The sequence below is a fragment of the Panthera uncia genome, chromosome B1, assembly GCF_023721935.1.
Source record: "Panthera uncia isolate 11264 chromosome B1, Puncia_PCG_1.0, whole genome shotgun sequence".
In the NCBI taxonomy this organism is placed as follows: domain Eukaryota; kingdom Metazoa; phylum Chordata; class Mammalia; order Carnivora; family Felidae; genus Panthera; species Panthera uncia.
Genome location: NC_064811.1, coordinates 49,077,844 through 49,095,338, shown reverse-complemented (window position 1 = coordinate 49,095,338; position 17,495 = coordinate 49,077,844). Strand labels below are relative to the sequence as shown.

General features: G+C 36.6%; 1 protein-coding gene across 3 annotated transcripts in view; it reads right to left on the bottom strand.

Annotated features, from left to right (window-relative positions):
- ADGRL3 (adhesion G protein-coupled receptor L3) overlaps nucleotides 1-17,495 on the bottom strand; it is an 827,678-nt gene that overhangs the window by 110,759 nt on the left and 699,424 nt on the right. For all 3 annotated transcript variants that reach the window (XM_049630539.1, XM_049630537.1, XM_049630538.1), the window contains 4 exons: nucleotides 16,819-17,002; nucleotides 15,776-15,898; nucleotides 8,889-9,097; nucleotides 7,709-7,885 (listed from right to left, as the gene is read on the bottom strand). In XM_049630539.1, the coding sequence (XP_049486496.1) occupies nucleotides 7,709-7,885; nucleotides 8,889-9,097; nucleotides 15,776-15,898; nucleotides 16,819-17,002 (693 nt within the window). The remainder of the gene's footprint in view (nucleotides 1-7,708; nucleotides 7,886-8,888; nucleotides 9,098-15,775; nucleotides 15,899-16,818; nucleotides 17,003-17,495) is intronic.

Below are 17,495 nucleotides of genomic sequence, written 5' to 3'. Positions count from 1 at the left end.
TGAAAAATCAAACAATACTGCTAAATATATATGCATACATACACATAAAAGTCAGAGTCAAATGCAGCAAAAATTTAAATGTAAATTCAGAAAAATGGTGTATAAATTTATTGTATATTTTTTGTTTATTGTACCATTCTTTCAACTTTTAAAAAACATTTATTTATTTATTTATTTATTTATTTTGAGAGAGAGAGAAAGAGAGAGAGAGAGAGAGAGAGAGAGAGAGAGAATGAGAATGAGGGAAGGGACAGACAGAGAGGGAGAGAGAGGAAATCCCAAGCAGGCTTCAGGCTCAGCACAGAGCCTGATGCAGGGCTCCATCCCACAAACCATGAGAAAACGACTGGGCTGAGATCAAGAGCCAGACGCTTATCTGACTGAGCCACCCAGGTCCCCTTCAACTTTTTAATAAAAGTTCTATAAAAAGACTAGCGGGAAAAGTGATAGAAGAATTTTTAACAAGGGCACCTGAGTGGTTCAGTCTGTTAAGTGTCCAATTCTTGATCTTGGCTCAGGTAATGATCCGGGTTCCTGCATTAGAACCCCGTGTTGGGCTCTGTGCTGATGGCATTCTCTCTCTCCCTCTCTGTCTGCCCCTCCCCCTCTCGTGTTCTTTCTCTCAAAATAAATAAATAAACTTAAAGAAAAAAGAAAGAAGAATTTTTAATGGTTTTTCTTCAAATCCATAATTTCAGCTGTTCTCTCTCTACAAATAGCTAATTTTGGTTTTTTTATTTAAAAAATTTTTTTTAACGTTTATTTATTTTTGAGAAGAGAGAGACAGAGCATGAGCGGGGGAGGAGAGAGAAAGAGGGAGACACAGAATCCGAAACAGGCTCCAGGCTCCGAGCTGTCAGCACTGAGACAGATGTGGGGCTCGAACTCACGGACCTTGAGATCATGACCCGAGCGGAAGTCGGACGCTTAACCGACTGAGCCACCCAGGCGCCCCAATAAATAGCTAATTTTGGATGTACCTGCTCCTTTCACAAACTTAAGAAGTTTGACACTGGCCAGTTGCCAATTCCTCTTCTCAAACGCATATGTAAAAAAGTATCCTCCTTGCTATCACCAGATAGGTTACCTTTCTTCTTTTCCTCCCTATCCTGTACAGAGATAGACGGAAGAATCCATAAAACTTTCCTCTTCTAATAATTTCCCCCTTTTAGAGCAACTTCATCAGAAGTCACACGAAAAAGACTGTAGGCAATTGGTGATCCAGTGTAGTTTAGAGGGAAGTGACAGGGAGACAGCACTCTTATTCCTTATTTATGCAAAGGAGCATTAGAGTTGAGGTCATGTGGTACTCTGGGAGCCATGGTGGTGACAAGAAAATTCTCCCTTCACACTCACTCATATTTTGAAACATCTCCCTTGCCTACTGCTCACAGTGATATGAAATCGCAAATATTCTCTCTGACCTAGGAAATTAAAAGATGTGTGTTTGCAAGTGTCTGGTACAGAGGGAGGGGTGTAGGTCACTGAGGAAGGTGGTGCTGTCGTTGTTTCATTAACTAAAAGGGATGTGTTGCTTCTTGGACAAATTAACTTAGACAAATTAATGCCTAGACAAAAATGTAATGAGTTCTAGAAAATCACAAATTGGTACAGACTTAGTTCTAGGTATGCTGGACTTCAGACTAAATATAGTAACTGATTTCAAGGAACTTAAAATTCAGAGGAGCTAAAAGAGACACAGAGATAAGCTATCTTGCAAAGTATATATTCCTCAGTGTAAAAACTAACCCACACTTAAGGAAGTATATATAACATTTAAGGTCTGGGTATGGCTGAAGTTTCGTATGTATTTCAAACTTGTAGATATAAGCCATTTAATATATTACTTATATAACATATGCTCAAAACTCTCCTGCAGCTTTCCATTGTACTTTGAGTAAAACCTGCACCCAAATTCATTCTGAGGTCCTATAAAACCTTCCATTCTAGACCCTTTGGCTTTTTCCACTAACGCACTTTCTCTCTTACTCTTTCCACTCCCACTACACTGTTCTTCTTGAAGTTCCCCAAACACATCAGAATCACCCTTGGTTCAGGATATTGTTCTTGTCCCATGTACCTGGAACAGTGTTTCCCCAGATGATCTGCATGGCTGACTCTTTCATTTCTCTCTGCCCTTAATACCACACTAGTGTATAGTGAGACAGGTAGACAATAAAACAGCATACTAGCCAAGAAATAATTTCAAATTTTAATAAACCTATGAAGGAAATACATCATTATAAAATGGTTCACTGTGAAAATCCAAGAATAATTCTTGGTTCCAAAAAGGTTGTCAATTTTTTAATATCAAGTTACTATTCAAGATAAGTAATATAACAAAGTCTTATATGTTTGGCCATTTTCTTTTTTGTGGAATATCCCGTATTTGGAAGGTATTTAACCTGTCAGGTTCTAGTTTTTTTTTCTTTAAATAAACACATAGTTTAAAGTACTATATGCCAATTATGATTTTTAATCTCTACCTCTCCCTCAGTCCCATCACCCTATATTGAGGGGTAAAATTAAAAAAATAAAAAAATTTATATGGTAAAATTTAAAAAATGAGCATAAAAATTTGGTAATAGAAGTATATAACCTTAAATATCATAAACTAAGCATTTTATTTTTCACTAATAAAATCATTGCTTAAATTCAAAACAATTTTTATTTTGGCATTTAAAGAATAAATAAAAATACTGTTTTTAAAAAAATAAGTACTTTCCTTCAGGAGCAACCGTTGAAACTTGCAACATAAAACTATCTATTTTCTTCGAGCCTAGTAAAAGTTTAACTATAAAATATTTGACACACAGAATCTATGATATGACACTAAAGTTTTCTAAATTGTCACTATTTTGAATCACTACCAAATAAAGAAATAAATGCAATGATTTCAAACAGCAAAATCAATGCTTATACTTGGACTGGAGTGAAGTTGGGGTGGGGACAATACACAAAACCCAGAAAAAGAAAGAGATGCAAACATCAAACTAAGGAAAGTAAAGACTTTTAAAAATAATAAAAATCAATATTGAGTTGAACTGACAGGAAAAAGTTTTTTTAAATTTTTTGTTATTCTTTATTTATTTTCAACATTTATCTATTTTTGAGAGAGAGAGCCTCCCCCAAGTGGGGAAGGGGCAGAGAGAGAGGGAGACAGAAGATCCAAAGCAGGCTCTGCACAGACAGCAGCAAGCTCCATGTGAGCTCCAACCATGAGACTGTGACCTGAGCTGAAGTTGACACTCAACCAACTGAGCCACCCAGGTGCCCCGGGTTTTTTTTTTTTTTTTTTTTTTTTTTTTTAATCTCTCAAAGAATTACAATGTGAGTCGAGGAAGGAGCTAGAGGTGATATAAATGGTCAACCTTATTTTAAAGCATTTATTACAATCTTATTAGAGTAAATAGACAATAGATAATAGAAGCAAACTCACAAATAATTAACCAGCAAGATTGCCACCCTATGGTAGAAGCAGCTCCTTCCTTTTTTAACCTGCCTCAATTGACCCAGCTATTGTTGAAGAAACCACAGACCCCCAAATGGCATCACTTAGGCTAAATCACCAAACTGGGGCTTAATACCTAACCCCAATTGCAATTTCAACCTACCCTAAGAAATGTAACTCTTAGCCAGTCAGGAATTTTCTGGTTAGTACCCATGAGGTAATCTCTCACATAGGCCCTCTACCACCCCCATCCCCCATCCCCCAAAGGTGAGGTCATTACACCTAAATAGATCCATGCCCTTCCCCCAAGGGAAGGTGACCTTGCCTGAAACAGTCCTTTACTTTATTTTGCTAATAGCTTCCGTGTCCTCTCCTCTCCTATAAAAGCCTTGTATTTTGTACCAATCATCAGGTTTCCTCTCTACTTGTTAGATGGGACACTACCTGATTCATGAATCGCTTATTAAGGCCAATTAGATCTTCAGACTTAGTTGACTGTTTCTTCTTTAAAAATACAAAATCGGGGTGCCTGGGTGGCTCGGTCAGTTAAGCGTCCAACTCTTGATTTTGGCTAAGATCATTATCTCACAGCTGTGAGATCTAGCCCCTTGGTGGTGAGATCGAGTCCCTTGTAGGGCTCCAATTTGGGTGAGCTGGGCATGGAGGCTCCTTAACACTCTCTCTCACTCTCTCACTTTGACTCTCCCCCACTCTCTCAAGAAAAAAAATAATATGAAATCTCTCTTACCACCCCATTCAAAAATCAATGTTAGCCCTTCTTTCCCTTGATAAATTACGACTTGATAAACTACAAAGTGTAGGTCAGGGAACTGTTTTGCCTTATTTATTCCTCAGAGTATTTGGTGGGGGGGGCGGGTAGGGTAATCTGAAATTTTATTTTATTTTTTTTATTTTTTTTTAAATTTTTTTTAACCTTTATTTATTTTTGAGACAGAGAGAGGCAGAGCATGAGCAGGGGAGGGGCAGAGAGAGAGGGAGACACAGAATCTGAAACAGGCTCCAGGCTCTGAGCAGTCAGCACAGAGCCTGACGCGGGGCTCGAACTCACAGACCGCGAGATCATGACCTGAGCCGAAGTCGGACGCTTAACCGACCGAGCCACCCAGGCGCCCCTGAAATTTTAAATAGTGTGGACAGGGTGAGCCTCTTTAAAAGGTGACAGTGAAATAGAGGCTTAAAGGAGTTGAGGAAGTTGGCTATGTGGCTGTTTGGGGGGTAAGAGGAGGGGGCGGACTTTCAGGTCTAACTAATAATACCTGATGTGTTTGTGGAAAGCAAGGAGGTCTGTGAAGCCAAGTGAGCAAGAGGCAGAGTAGTAGGAAAAAAGGTCAAGAGATGCTCAAGAGGCCAGAATTTGGGATTTGCTCTTATTGAGATAAGGAGTCATTCAAATTCAACCAAAGATATGAAGTACATGATTTGCATTTTGAAGGGATTACAGAACTGATTTTTGAGAATGAATCAGACAAGAGTGAGGTCTGACTCACATTTTAAGAGTACCCCTCTGGCAACTATACTGAGAATAAATTTAAGAGGGGGCATAGAGGGAAGCAGGGAGACCAATGAAGGGCCTATAACTAGAATCAGAAGGATAGATGACAGTGGCTGGAATCTAGGTGGTAGTGATAAAGATGCTGAGAATCTGTCAGATCCTGGATCTTGCAGGATATGCTCATAGGGTGGGTGTGCGGTATGAACGAAGGAAAGAAACAAATCAAGGATGGTGCATGGCTTAGGGCTTGAACACCAGGAAGGGCAGAACTACACAAAAGTGTAGCTCTAGAATGGAGACACTTATTAGAAGCCTAAGTGGATATAATAAGTCAGCAGCTGAATCTAGGAGTCTGGAGTTAAAAAATGGAGATAGAAGTCTGGGAATCATACGATGTTTAGAGCCATATGAGCATATGAGATCATCTAGGGACAAAGAACAGATAATGCCTATTCTAGATCTAAGATTACACTTGGGCCAGAGAAGCAATGAGAGGTCACAGAGATGAGGAGGGACCAGCAAAGGAATCTAAGAAGGACCAGCCACTGAGGAAGGAAAGAAACAAGAGGGAGGGGTATACCCAAGGTAAAGTGAAGAAAGTGTTGCAAGAATGCGGTCAGTGCAAATTCTCCTCACGTTGCCTTACTAAATGCATCCTATTCATCCTTCAGAACAGAATCATTTTTTGATAAACCTTTTCTGAGCAGCCCTGCCTTAATAAATGACCTTCCTCTGCATTATGAAATCACAGTGGAAATCTCATTTACAATACTTATCAAAATTATGACTACACCTTCACTTCTCTTCCCTTGCCTACTTCCCTCTCCCCATCAAAAATGTGAGTTTCTTGACGGCCAGAAGATTCCGTGGAATGCTGGAGCAAAAATTATCTCTGGCAGATGGGAAAGAGGAACTTACAATTACTGGGAGCTTCCCGTGTAGCAGCCAACATGTCAATACCTTTACTTAAGTGTTCAAAATGTTGATTTAAAAAAAAGTCCCATATAAACAGCAAAGATAACATAGATGATAGGTAAGGGCAGCATGTATGGTGCACATGTGGAGTCTGGAAGGAACTGGGGTACCCATGCATCAGGGTACCACAGCTTAACGGCAACTGCTATGAGATTACTCAATTCCTCTTGCTCTCTTCCCAAGCTCATCAAACAAAACTACCCAATGTAATTTCGTTTCCTTCATATATTTTCCTGTGGAGTTAGAAAGTGATGGACAAGCAAACAACAAATATCTATTCCAACTGGCTGCTGTATTTCTCACTCTGCACAGATAAATTAGTGTTCTATTTTAGAAATTAGTCTAATGTAAGTTCGGTTAGTGTATTTCTTTGGGACTTGTCGTGTTGTTCAAACTGCTTGTTTTCTGTTTTTCAAGTGCCAAAAGCATGCTGTGAGATCAAAATGACGCTGACTGGCAATCATGAGACTATGGTACTGAAAACCAAGACATCTAGGGTGTCTGACTAACAGCTAAGGGAAAATATTTTGCATTTATATTATCTCTTGTTGACCTACAATAATTGTCATCGTCCGAATTCTTGCATAATGGATTGAGGAGATGTTGATATACAAAACCTTGAACAAAAAATGATATTTTTTTTATTGTTTCAAATAAGATCCATTTTGTGTTTGAATTTATTCCCTAAATGGAAAAATAGAATCCCAGAGCCACACTCACACATTTCAGGTTTAAATCTAACATTTGTTGGTATAGCCAGTCTTTCTAAACTAGATCAATTTGTGACACTCTGACAAAATAGCGCATGTAGTCCTTTCAAGATCAAAATTTCAACTGCGCCGACACAGCTAAGGTAATTTACTTTCAAGATGCTAACAGGGTTTGGATTGGGTCTCCTTCTGGTATATCCATACTATCTCTAAATTCAACAGTGTCAAAGAATATTTTGGATGAAATCATTTGGAAAAATGACATCAAGTAGATAAAACCTTTGCCACAGTTTTTATCTTTGAAAACATGTTGGAGAGTAATCCTTCCTCTCTTTTTATTGACATCAGGGAGATGAGAAGAGAAACTGTAAGTATATACTTTCTTGGTACTAACCCATCAATCTCTATAACCAAGCTAATAAACTCTTTGTATTTTTATGTCCTAAGTATATCTGAAATTAAATCCTCTTCATGTCTCCTATGGCAGCCAACATCATGCCGGGAGGAGACTGATACAGCCAACTTAGCTATGTTTTTGACTTTGGAAACTACCTATCACCTGGATTTTTTCTTAGAATAGGGTTTTCTCGAATGGACAAAACCCACTACATTATATTAGAATTTGCTAAGCCCTTTGCATTGCCAGGCATTTTTTATTGTGCTAATGGCTGTTTTCCCGAGTCATTTTGGCATATTTAATCCTATGCATAGCTTGTTAGTTTCCAACCTACCACAGATCCTGGGGGTCCTAGTTTGTTTTGTTCATGAGATCTCATTTATTCATACAAAGTAAGAGCAGATGAGACTAAGGGGAATTTTATAAACACAATTTTATTTTATAATTGAACTTCAATTTTATAAACTATGTTGATAATAGAACAAAAAAAGGCTTCTTTGAATCATCCAGGAGGATATGGGTTGAACCATAGAGAGTTTCTGAATAGAATTACTAGAAAAGTGGAAAATCTTTGAGTAAGACTGGTCTGTGGAGTTAGGGCTTTTTACAATGGTATCCTGACCATATGCTTAAACATCTTTATTTTATGGTATGTATCTTACCTTAACTTCCACATGTGCCATCAGTACTGCAAAATTGGTTAAGTGGTTACAAGAGCATGTAGTATGTGTCTTATTTGTTGTTAGGAGCCGACAGCCTTGTGTTGACCAGTAACCTGTCATTGTGCGCTTGGAATAGCTCCAAAATGAACAGTTAGGGTTGAAATTCTCCTCGGACTGCTACAGGGAAAAAAAAATCAATAAAGCCAATAACTACTTTATGATCACGTAAATTAGACAGGCATTTTTCTTTACATTTAACACAAGTTCATCCTCTGTTCCAACTTTTATGGAGATGTATACCAGTGTTTTTTGGTTTTTTTTTGTTTTTTTTCTTTTTTTTAATATATGAAATTTATTGTCACATTGGTTTCCATACAACACCCAGTGCTCATCCCAAAAGATGCCCTCTTCAATACCCATCACCCACCCTCCCCTTCCTCCCACCCCCCCATTAACCCTCAGTTTGTTCTCAGTTTTTAAGAGTCTCTTATGCTTTGGCTCTCTCCCACTCTAACCTCTTTTTTTTTTTCCTTCCCCTCCCCCAAGGGTTTCTGTTAAGTTTCTCAGGATCCACATAAGAGTGAAAACATATGTATACCAGTGTTTTTAAAGTAAGTGAGCCTCATCAAGCCTAAGCAAATTTGAATATATGTTGTTTATTTCCTCTGAGTAGAGGTAAGTTTACTTTTTAAAAAATTAATATTGGTGGAATACTAGTATCAATGTCTCAGAATGCCTTCAACTAATTTCAAAGTAGTGTACATTATAAAGAATTTAAACAATCAACTTCTGAAAACATGGTCTTCAGAAATCTTTGTTCAATTTACAATATAATCTTTCTACATACATAAAAATATACCTATGTACAAAGACATAATTACTTGTAACATCATATATGAAGTCACGTCCAATTCCACTAAATGTATTGCTAGCTCTTTTTAATTATGGAGACACATTTATAAATCCATCTACAAATATTTTTACCAAAAGCATTTATACGTTAAGGAATTACTATCCTCCTTCATTTCTGAAAAAAAAATCACCACTATCATTTTACACATAATGAATTGCTTACCTGTTGAATAATAAAAAAATTGAGGGAAAATTAATATACTTCATGTTCATGCTGTAACAAATACAAATAATGCATACAGCTAAATTTAACATGCCATTTTCTTACCTTAATATGTTTAACAGTGAACACCACAGGATCAGCTAAATAAACTTTATTGCTGAACTCTTTGTTTATTGCTGCTGTAATAACAGGGGAATTGACAATAACAGAATGATTGGTGGACATAGCCTCTGTTCCCAACTTCATGCTGGCATTCTCCGTGGACAAATAAGGACCCAAGTTGTTATACAGGACAAAGGCCACTCTAATTTCTCCTGAAAAAAAATGTAAATGTGAATTATAAGTTGGGAAGAAACTCTGATTATTTCGTACATCCCATTTAATTTAGATAGTGCTAATTACATGATAATCAAATCCACACAGTACTTATTTACAACAAAATTAAACATTCATTTTAACTATAGTGCCAAGTCATTCATGAGAAAAGAAATGTCAAATGATGCTGAAAAAAATTACATTTTGGTATTTCAAAAGATGAATGCCAATCCCTACCTCACTCCATACTCAAAACTTAAAGACAGATTATAGACCTCAACATAAAAACCATGAAGTCTCTGGAACAAAATGTAGGATCTTTTTGATCTTGGAGTAGGCAAGGATGACTTGGATAGACCCAAAAATATTAACCATAAAAGAAAAAAAGTGGTAAACTGTACTTTGTGAAATTTAAAAATGTGTCTATCAAACTATAGTATTAACAATAATATATATGAAACTCATGACTCTCTATAGCATTTCTGCTGATCAACAAATAAAGAATAAATAACACATGAAAGTGGCAAAAGACATAAACATATATGTTAGAAAAATCATGAAACATTATCAACATCATTAATAATTATTGAAATAAAAATGAAGGAGCACATTTAGATACCATTTGATACCACTGGAATTTTTAAAATCAAAATGACTGATCACACTAATATTTATAAAGACGTAGAACAACTGGAGCTCCTGGCCACTGCTGAGGCAAACGGAAAATGCTTCAACTATTTGGAAAATGGTGCTTTCTTACAAAGTCAAACATCTACCCCTTCTAGATACGTGAAAACATATATCGGCAAAGAAAAAAAAACTTGCGTAAGATTGTTAATAGCATTCTTATTCATAATACTCCCCCAATGGAAATAACACAAAAATATATCAATAGACAAATAAATGATGGAATATTAATATAATGCATTATACTATGCATCAATAAAGAATGACTGATAGAGCAAAGAACAAACTACTATTAGAGTATGATGACAGAATCCCCGAAATATTACGTTCAGTTAAAGAATACAGACAGAAAAGAGTACATTCTATCTGATGCCAGTTGTATAAAGTCTAAGAACAGTCAAAATCTGTCTATAGAGACAAGAGTGAGAAGAAAGTAGTTTAATCAGATGGGGAGAACGGGTAAGAAGACTGGAAAGGAGTAATAATTTCTAGGTAATAGAAGAGATTTGTACCTTATTTTATGTAATATTACAGAAGAAATACAATTATCAAATTCATCAAGCTGCATACTTAAGCTATGTGCATTTTATTGTATGTAAATTTTATCTCAATTGCAATAAAACAAACAAACAATTCAAAATCCTTATCTGTCTTAAAATTCAATTACCATGTTCTTTCAAGGTCACTTTCTCCATACATCCTTCCACCTTATCTTTTCCCTTATGACTATTTCTTTCCATGCAACCTTCTGTAAAATGAACCTTCTTTTAACATATTTTTTATCATATCATTTTCTTTTTTTTTTTAATGTTTATTTTTGAGAGAGAGTGTGCATGCAAACAAGGGACAAGCATGCAACAGAGAGAGAGGAAGAGAGAGAATCCCCAGCAGGCTCTGTGCTGTCAGCGCAGAGCCTGATGTGGGGCTTGATATCATGAACACTGAGATCATGATCTGCGCTGAAATCAAGAGTTCAATGCTTAACTGACTGAGCCACCCAGGTACCCCCATATGGATTTGTTTCTTAAAATAAATCAATCCCTATGTCTTCCTTCCAGTATGAATTCATATCAGTTCACCAAGTGCCAGGCACTATCCTGACTACTGTGGTTACTAAGATGAGGGTATCTCCATCCTTATCCCTGAATCTTAGAGTCAAGTGAGAATAAAAACAAATAAATTTTAATATATTTCTTTTGAGGAAGGAGAAGGCTGTGCAACATCTACACTGTGCTCCCATGTTTGGAAAATTCTCTACTATTAGGGATTTATAGACACAAAATGGATGTATATCTGTTTTCCCAGCCTGTCTTGCAAAGAGGTTACCCTGGGCAACTCAGCTAGATGCCTTCCATCAGATGCACTAGTCTCTGACTTTGGATGAGGAGCTGGTGACACAAGGAAGCAGGAGTGGAGCAGCACACAGCCTTCACTTGTGCTTCACCTGTGGCAGCAGTGACATCTCACAGCAATGATTCTGTGTGATGATCCAGACTGCTGTCAGCCTCCTTGCTCTTGTATGTTTTCTGGGCCTGATTCTCTAGCATTCTCTGATTCCATGAAATATCTATTATCCTTTCAGTAATTCAGCAAAGAGATTATGATAAGAGCTTCATAAATAAAAGGGGAATTCTTAAACTTCCAACCCATATCTGTTAACCCAGTATTTAGCAAACAACAGTAATTCATTAAATACTTCCGGTCTGTTATAACACAGTATTAAATTTTAGTTTTCTCTAGATCCAAAACAAAAATACTAAATTTTGCAAGGCTATACTTAAGAACATCTATGTATTTTTCTTGTTGACAGTAACAACTTTTATTTTAACTGGTATATAACTGGCTGATAATTCCTATCAATTTCCACCTGTGGGCCAGTGTCATATGCACATTTGCCTTGTTTTACCAATGCATTTGGTCACATATAATTGTTACAGATTCTCCACTCCAAAATTAGTGCTTAAATGTGACCTAAAACATGCAAACACACACACACACACACACACACACACACACACACACACGCACACACACACTCACACGCACACATTACTTTAGTAAATAAATGAGCACAAAACATAATATGACTAATATAGTCATATTTTTAAAAAATTTGTTTAATGTTTATTTATTATTGAGAAACACAGACACAGCATGAGCATGGGAGGAGCAGAGAGAAGGCAAGACACAGAATCTAAAGCAGGCTCCAGGCTCTAAGCTGTCAGCACAGAGCTGGACACAGGACTTGAACTCACAAATCGCTAGATCATGACCTGACCCGAAGTCAGACACTTAACTGACTGAGCCACCCAGGTATCCCCTGATATAGTCATATTTTAATTGTCATTAGCTCACACACTTACTTGATAAATTCTTAGAAGTTTATCCATGTGCCAGGCACTAGGGTTACATCAGTGAACAGGTAAGAAAAGGTCCCTGTTCTCATGGAGCTTACTGTCTAGAAGGCAAGTCAGATGATAGATGGGCAACTTAAAAAGAATAATAATAAAGTTTCATATAATAGTAAGTGAATAACTGCTATGAATAGTAAGTGAATACTATGAATAGTAAGTGAATAACTGCTATGAAGACGTATTGGTACAAAATGGTTAATAGGAAAAGAGCAATTATGAAAAAGTAATGCCAAAATGCCCAAATGAGAAATGGATAAAAAAGATGTGGTATGTATGTATGTATGTATGTATGTGTATATTACCCAGCTATAATTTGATGGAATATTACCCAGCCATCAAAAAGAATGAAATCTTGCCATTTGCAATGACATGGATGGAGCTTGAATGTATTATGCCAAGCAAAATAAGTCAGAGAAAGACAAATACCATATGATTTCACTCACATGTGGAAATTAAAAAATAAAACAGGGGAGCCTGGGTGGCTCAGTCGGTTAAGCATCCAGTGTCAGCTCAGGTCATGATCTCTGAGCTCTCAGCTCAGGCCTGGAGCCTGGAACCTGCTACAGATTCTGTGTCTCCCTTTCTCTCTGCCCCTCTCCCACTCGCACTCTGTCTCTCTCTCCCTCAAGAATAAATAAACATTAAAAGATAATAAAATAAAAAAGAAAAAGAAAACAGATAAACATAAGGGAGAGAAAAAACGAGAGAGAGTAAGCAAGGGAAACAAATCGTAAGAGACCCTTAATGATAGAAAACAAACTGAGGGTTGATAGAGGGAGGTGGTGGGGGATGTGCTAGGTGGGTGATGGGTTTTAAGGAGGGCGCCACTTGTTATGATGAGCACTGGGTGTTATATGTAAGCAATGAACCACTGAATTCTACTCTTGAAACCAATATTTCACTGTATGTTAACTAACTAGAATTTGAATTAAAATTTGAAAAAAAATTAAATTTTAAAAAAGGAAAGAGTGGTAGAACTTCAGGGAGACAGAGAAAAACTTCCCTTCCTAAAGAGGCAAGATTTATACTGAGCAGTAAATGATAGAGAAGCTTCTAAATAAAAAAATGTATAAATTGCATTCTAGGAAGAAAATCAAAATGCAAAAATCATACACAGAAATACTCTTGGTATTCAAAAAACAGAAGCACGACTAGACAAGAGAATCCTTGTGCACTGTTGGTGGGGATATAAATTGGTGCAGCCATTATGGAAAACACTATGGAAGCCCCCTCCCCACGCCCCCTGCCAATGAAAAATAGATCTAGCATATGATTCAGTAATTACACTTCTGGGCTTTTATCTGAAGGAAACAAAAACACTAACTCAAAAAGATCTCTGGACTCCACATTCATTGCAGCATTATTTATAAGAGCTAAGACATGTAAACAACCTAAGTGTCCATTGATGAATGAATGGGTAAAGAAAATGAAATATTATTCAGCCATTAAAAAGAATGAAATCTTGTCATTTGTGATAACATGGATGGACCTTGAGGGCATTATGCTAAGTGAAATATGTCAGATAGGGAAAGACAAATACTGTATGATCTCACATATAGGTGGAATCTTAAAAATAACAAAACAAACAAAGTAAATTCATAGAAACAGAGAACAGACTGGTGGTTGCCACAGGCAGGGGGTTGGTGGGTAGGCAAAATGGGTGAAAAAGGTCAAAAAGTACAAACTTCCAGTTATAAAATAAATGTCGTCATGGGGATATAATATACAGCATTGTGACCACGGTGAATAATACTGTATTTTATATTTTGAAAGTAGCTAAGAGGGTAAATCTTAGAAGTTCTCATCACAAGAAAAAATGTTATAACTATATGTGATGATAAATATACTTATTAAACTATACTTATTGTTGTGATAGTTTCACACTATATACAAATATAGAATCATTGTATTGTATACCTGAAACTAATATAAAGTTATATGTCACTTATATCTCAATTAAAAAAAAGAATCAAGAATAGACTGGATCATAGACAGAATGTGAAAAACAGACATAAAATGGGGCAGATGAGGCAGGAAAAAGGGGATGAGCCCATGGTGTCCTAGTGAAATTATCTGATTTCATTCTGAGTGTAACTGGAAGAGAACTGGTCAGATTTACATTTCAGGAAGATCCCTTTGTCAACAGGATATCCTATTGGGGGGTGGAAAGAGTGGAGGGAGGGAAACCAGTTAGAAAGCTAATGTAGAAATATGACTTTGCTCCACAGAAAATCTGAATGCTGCCTCAAAATTCACATAGTCAGATTAGAATAGAACAATTTATACGCTTAGTCTTATAACATTTCCAACACTTAAAAAATAATTGTGTTCAGGTGACAATAGCCATATTTTGTTTTTCTTGGTATTCTTCTTTTTTTTTTTTTTTTAATCCCTCACCCGACACTATGAAACACCAGCTCTGAGTTGGTTGCTACAACCTGAGGCTATCTTCCCATTATCACCTAATAGGTCAGAGGATCTCACTTAGTTTGTAAAAAGAATGGTTTTTAGGGGTGCCTGGGTGGCTCAGTCGGTTAAGCGATGGAGTTTTGGTTTCTGCTCAGGTCATGATCTCAGAGTTTTGTGGGTTTGAGCCCCATGATGGGCTCTGCACTGACAGTGTGGAGGAGACTGCTTGGGACTCTCTCTCTCCCTCCCTTTCAGCCCTTCGCACACTCACACTGTCTCTGTCTCTCTCAAAATAAATCAATAAACTTAAAAAAAAAAGAAAATGAATGTTTTTAAAAATTTAATAGTAGTGAAAAGAATGATTTAAAAATGTAATACTAGTGACACTTGAGACATATTTTCTCTGGATTTATTTTATATTTACATTTTTTTTCACAGTTTAGTTCTCAATGAGTTTAATTCTAATTACATTCAGTGAATTTACTCTAGAAATTAGCATTAAACCGACCTACATTTACCATTTCCTTTTCCTGAGGTCATCTTTTTTTTTTAAGTTTGTTTGTTTGTTTGTTTAGTTAGAGTGAGCGGGGGAGGGGCAGAGAGAGGGAGACAGAAGATCTGAAATAGGCTCTGCGCTGATAGACTGTGAGATCATGAACTGGAGCCAAAGTTGGAGGCTCAACTGACTCAGCCACCCAGGCACCCCCAAGGTCATCTTCTCACAGTTAAATTTTCTGTATGTGTTGCAAAGAAAAATCAGAAACACTTTCAAAAATAAGTGACTAAGGAAAAAAAGACATACAATTTTAAAATTGGAATTAAAATGTCCATTAAAAATTTTATAAACTAAATCTGTCAACTCGGGGAGAGTTACTCCCTTGAAGAAAAAAGTCAGATATCTGGATTTTGCTGGTCATTAATTCTCCTCACTTTCAAGTGTCTGACATTTTACTCCAACTGAAAAGGAACAGAACAATTTCCAAATCTGACTGAGAATTTTGTGGACACGTACATTGCAGTGTTGCTGGTGCAGAAGATAAGAGGAGAAAGACAATAGTTGAATGAGAGGAGACCTTTTGGATAGCAGATATAAACTCCCAAGCCAAGAAACAAGGCATTGATGATAAGTTCAATTTCATCACGCTTAACAAACAAATGCTAACCTACCGTTTCGACCATTTTGTTTTAGAGTATTTGCGGAAAGCTGGATAGTGCTTCCATGACCCATGTTTTCTGGAAATTTTAGGTCTTCTAAGTTTCCTTCTGTGCTCAGCCTTGCAACTTCCAATTCTGTTAATGGAAAGAGTTATCAGTCTTCACTGAGAAATGCATCAAAGCTAAGATGATTTCCTAAATCACTAAAATATTTCTGAAATCAAAACACTGGAATTAATGTTCTATTAATTTGTAGTAGTCAAAATTTATAGTACTTCAATGTTTCATTTAGAAAGTATTTCTTTAGTATTTTAAAGTAAAGCAAACCAAGCTATTAAAATCAGGTAAATAAGAATACAAATGTATCAATTATAAAGCCTAAAATTTAAAATTCAAGCTCAAATCCTTATACTTTGTCATTTACATTAAGTTTATTTTCAAAACGTATCTTTATCTTGTGAATTAAGTAAAAATCTTTTTATAATCTAGAGCTGCACTATGATATCAAAATTGATGTGTCTTTAAATCTAATAAGCTTGAAACAGCTTTATCAAATCTTCTGAAATAAAACTGTCAGCTACATCCTTATGCACAGTAAAAATAGATTTACACTCCTTATGAGCCAATAACACAATTACAAAAAATGGTTTTATCACCTTCACTTAAATGACTGATTTCTTTATAGTATATATTTCAGAGACATTCTTATTATAACTGAAGTGACCCATAAGCACTGTATTAGGAGGATAAAAACTTTAAATAGCACAAATACATGCATAGATACATTCAGACATACAAAGCAAAGGACCTCACTGTGATTGATCTCAGGTTAATATATCCAATATTGGAATGTCCTAAGGAGGATAACATACCTGATTATGAGGACCCTTTTAAGCCAATGGCAGGTGATATCCTTCCAATTATAGAAAAAAATCACTGATCTCCACTGAAATAAAAATCACTCATAATATCTGGGCTACCACAGAATTTTTTTTCTTTTCTCTCTTCTGCTGTACAAGGGTCTCTGGCCCTTCTGTATAACAAAGGCCACTTACGAATATTGTCTGTGTTCTCCCTGACAATGTCAGTCTTCAAAAGGTTATCAGCCAGCACAAAAGCGCTTTCCTCCACAGTGTCAAGCAACATGGTGGCTGCACGTAGTTGATCACTTGTAGTCAGGTCTCTCCATGCATTTGAGGCTTGTGGCTGGAGGAGGTTGTTAACTGTCTCGACCATTGCCTACAAGAGGATGAACAGAATGACAGAGGTCTCTAGTGAACTCACAGAGCTGTCAGAAATCCAGGTGTACATGTTGCTCAGCAAGCAAGGATCAGCGGTGTGCATGAGTTCAGTATTGTCCCAGCCTCCCCTGTGACATGCTGCAGCAGAAGCATTCATTATTTTTTTTTTCTGTTAAAACCCTAGCTGAGACTGCAAGGCAAGAGAAAAATCAGCTTTTGTTTTGAAGGACAACAAATAGACCTGTGCTTGCTTCTTAGAATCAATAGCAAAGGCTTCAATAAGACTATAATCACATAATTAAATTATTTGGCTGGGGAACTGTTGGCAAGTAATTGAAACCAACACTTTTATCATATTACCCACAGAAAAAAAATATTTTTTTTCTATACATCACCATAAAACTACATGCTGAATACAACAGATGAAAGGGATGACTATAGACAGGACAATATAAGAATTAGTTGCCTATAGGTTGAGGACTCACTGAGCA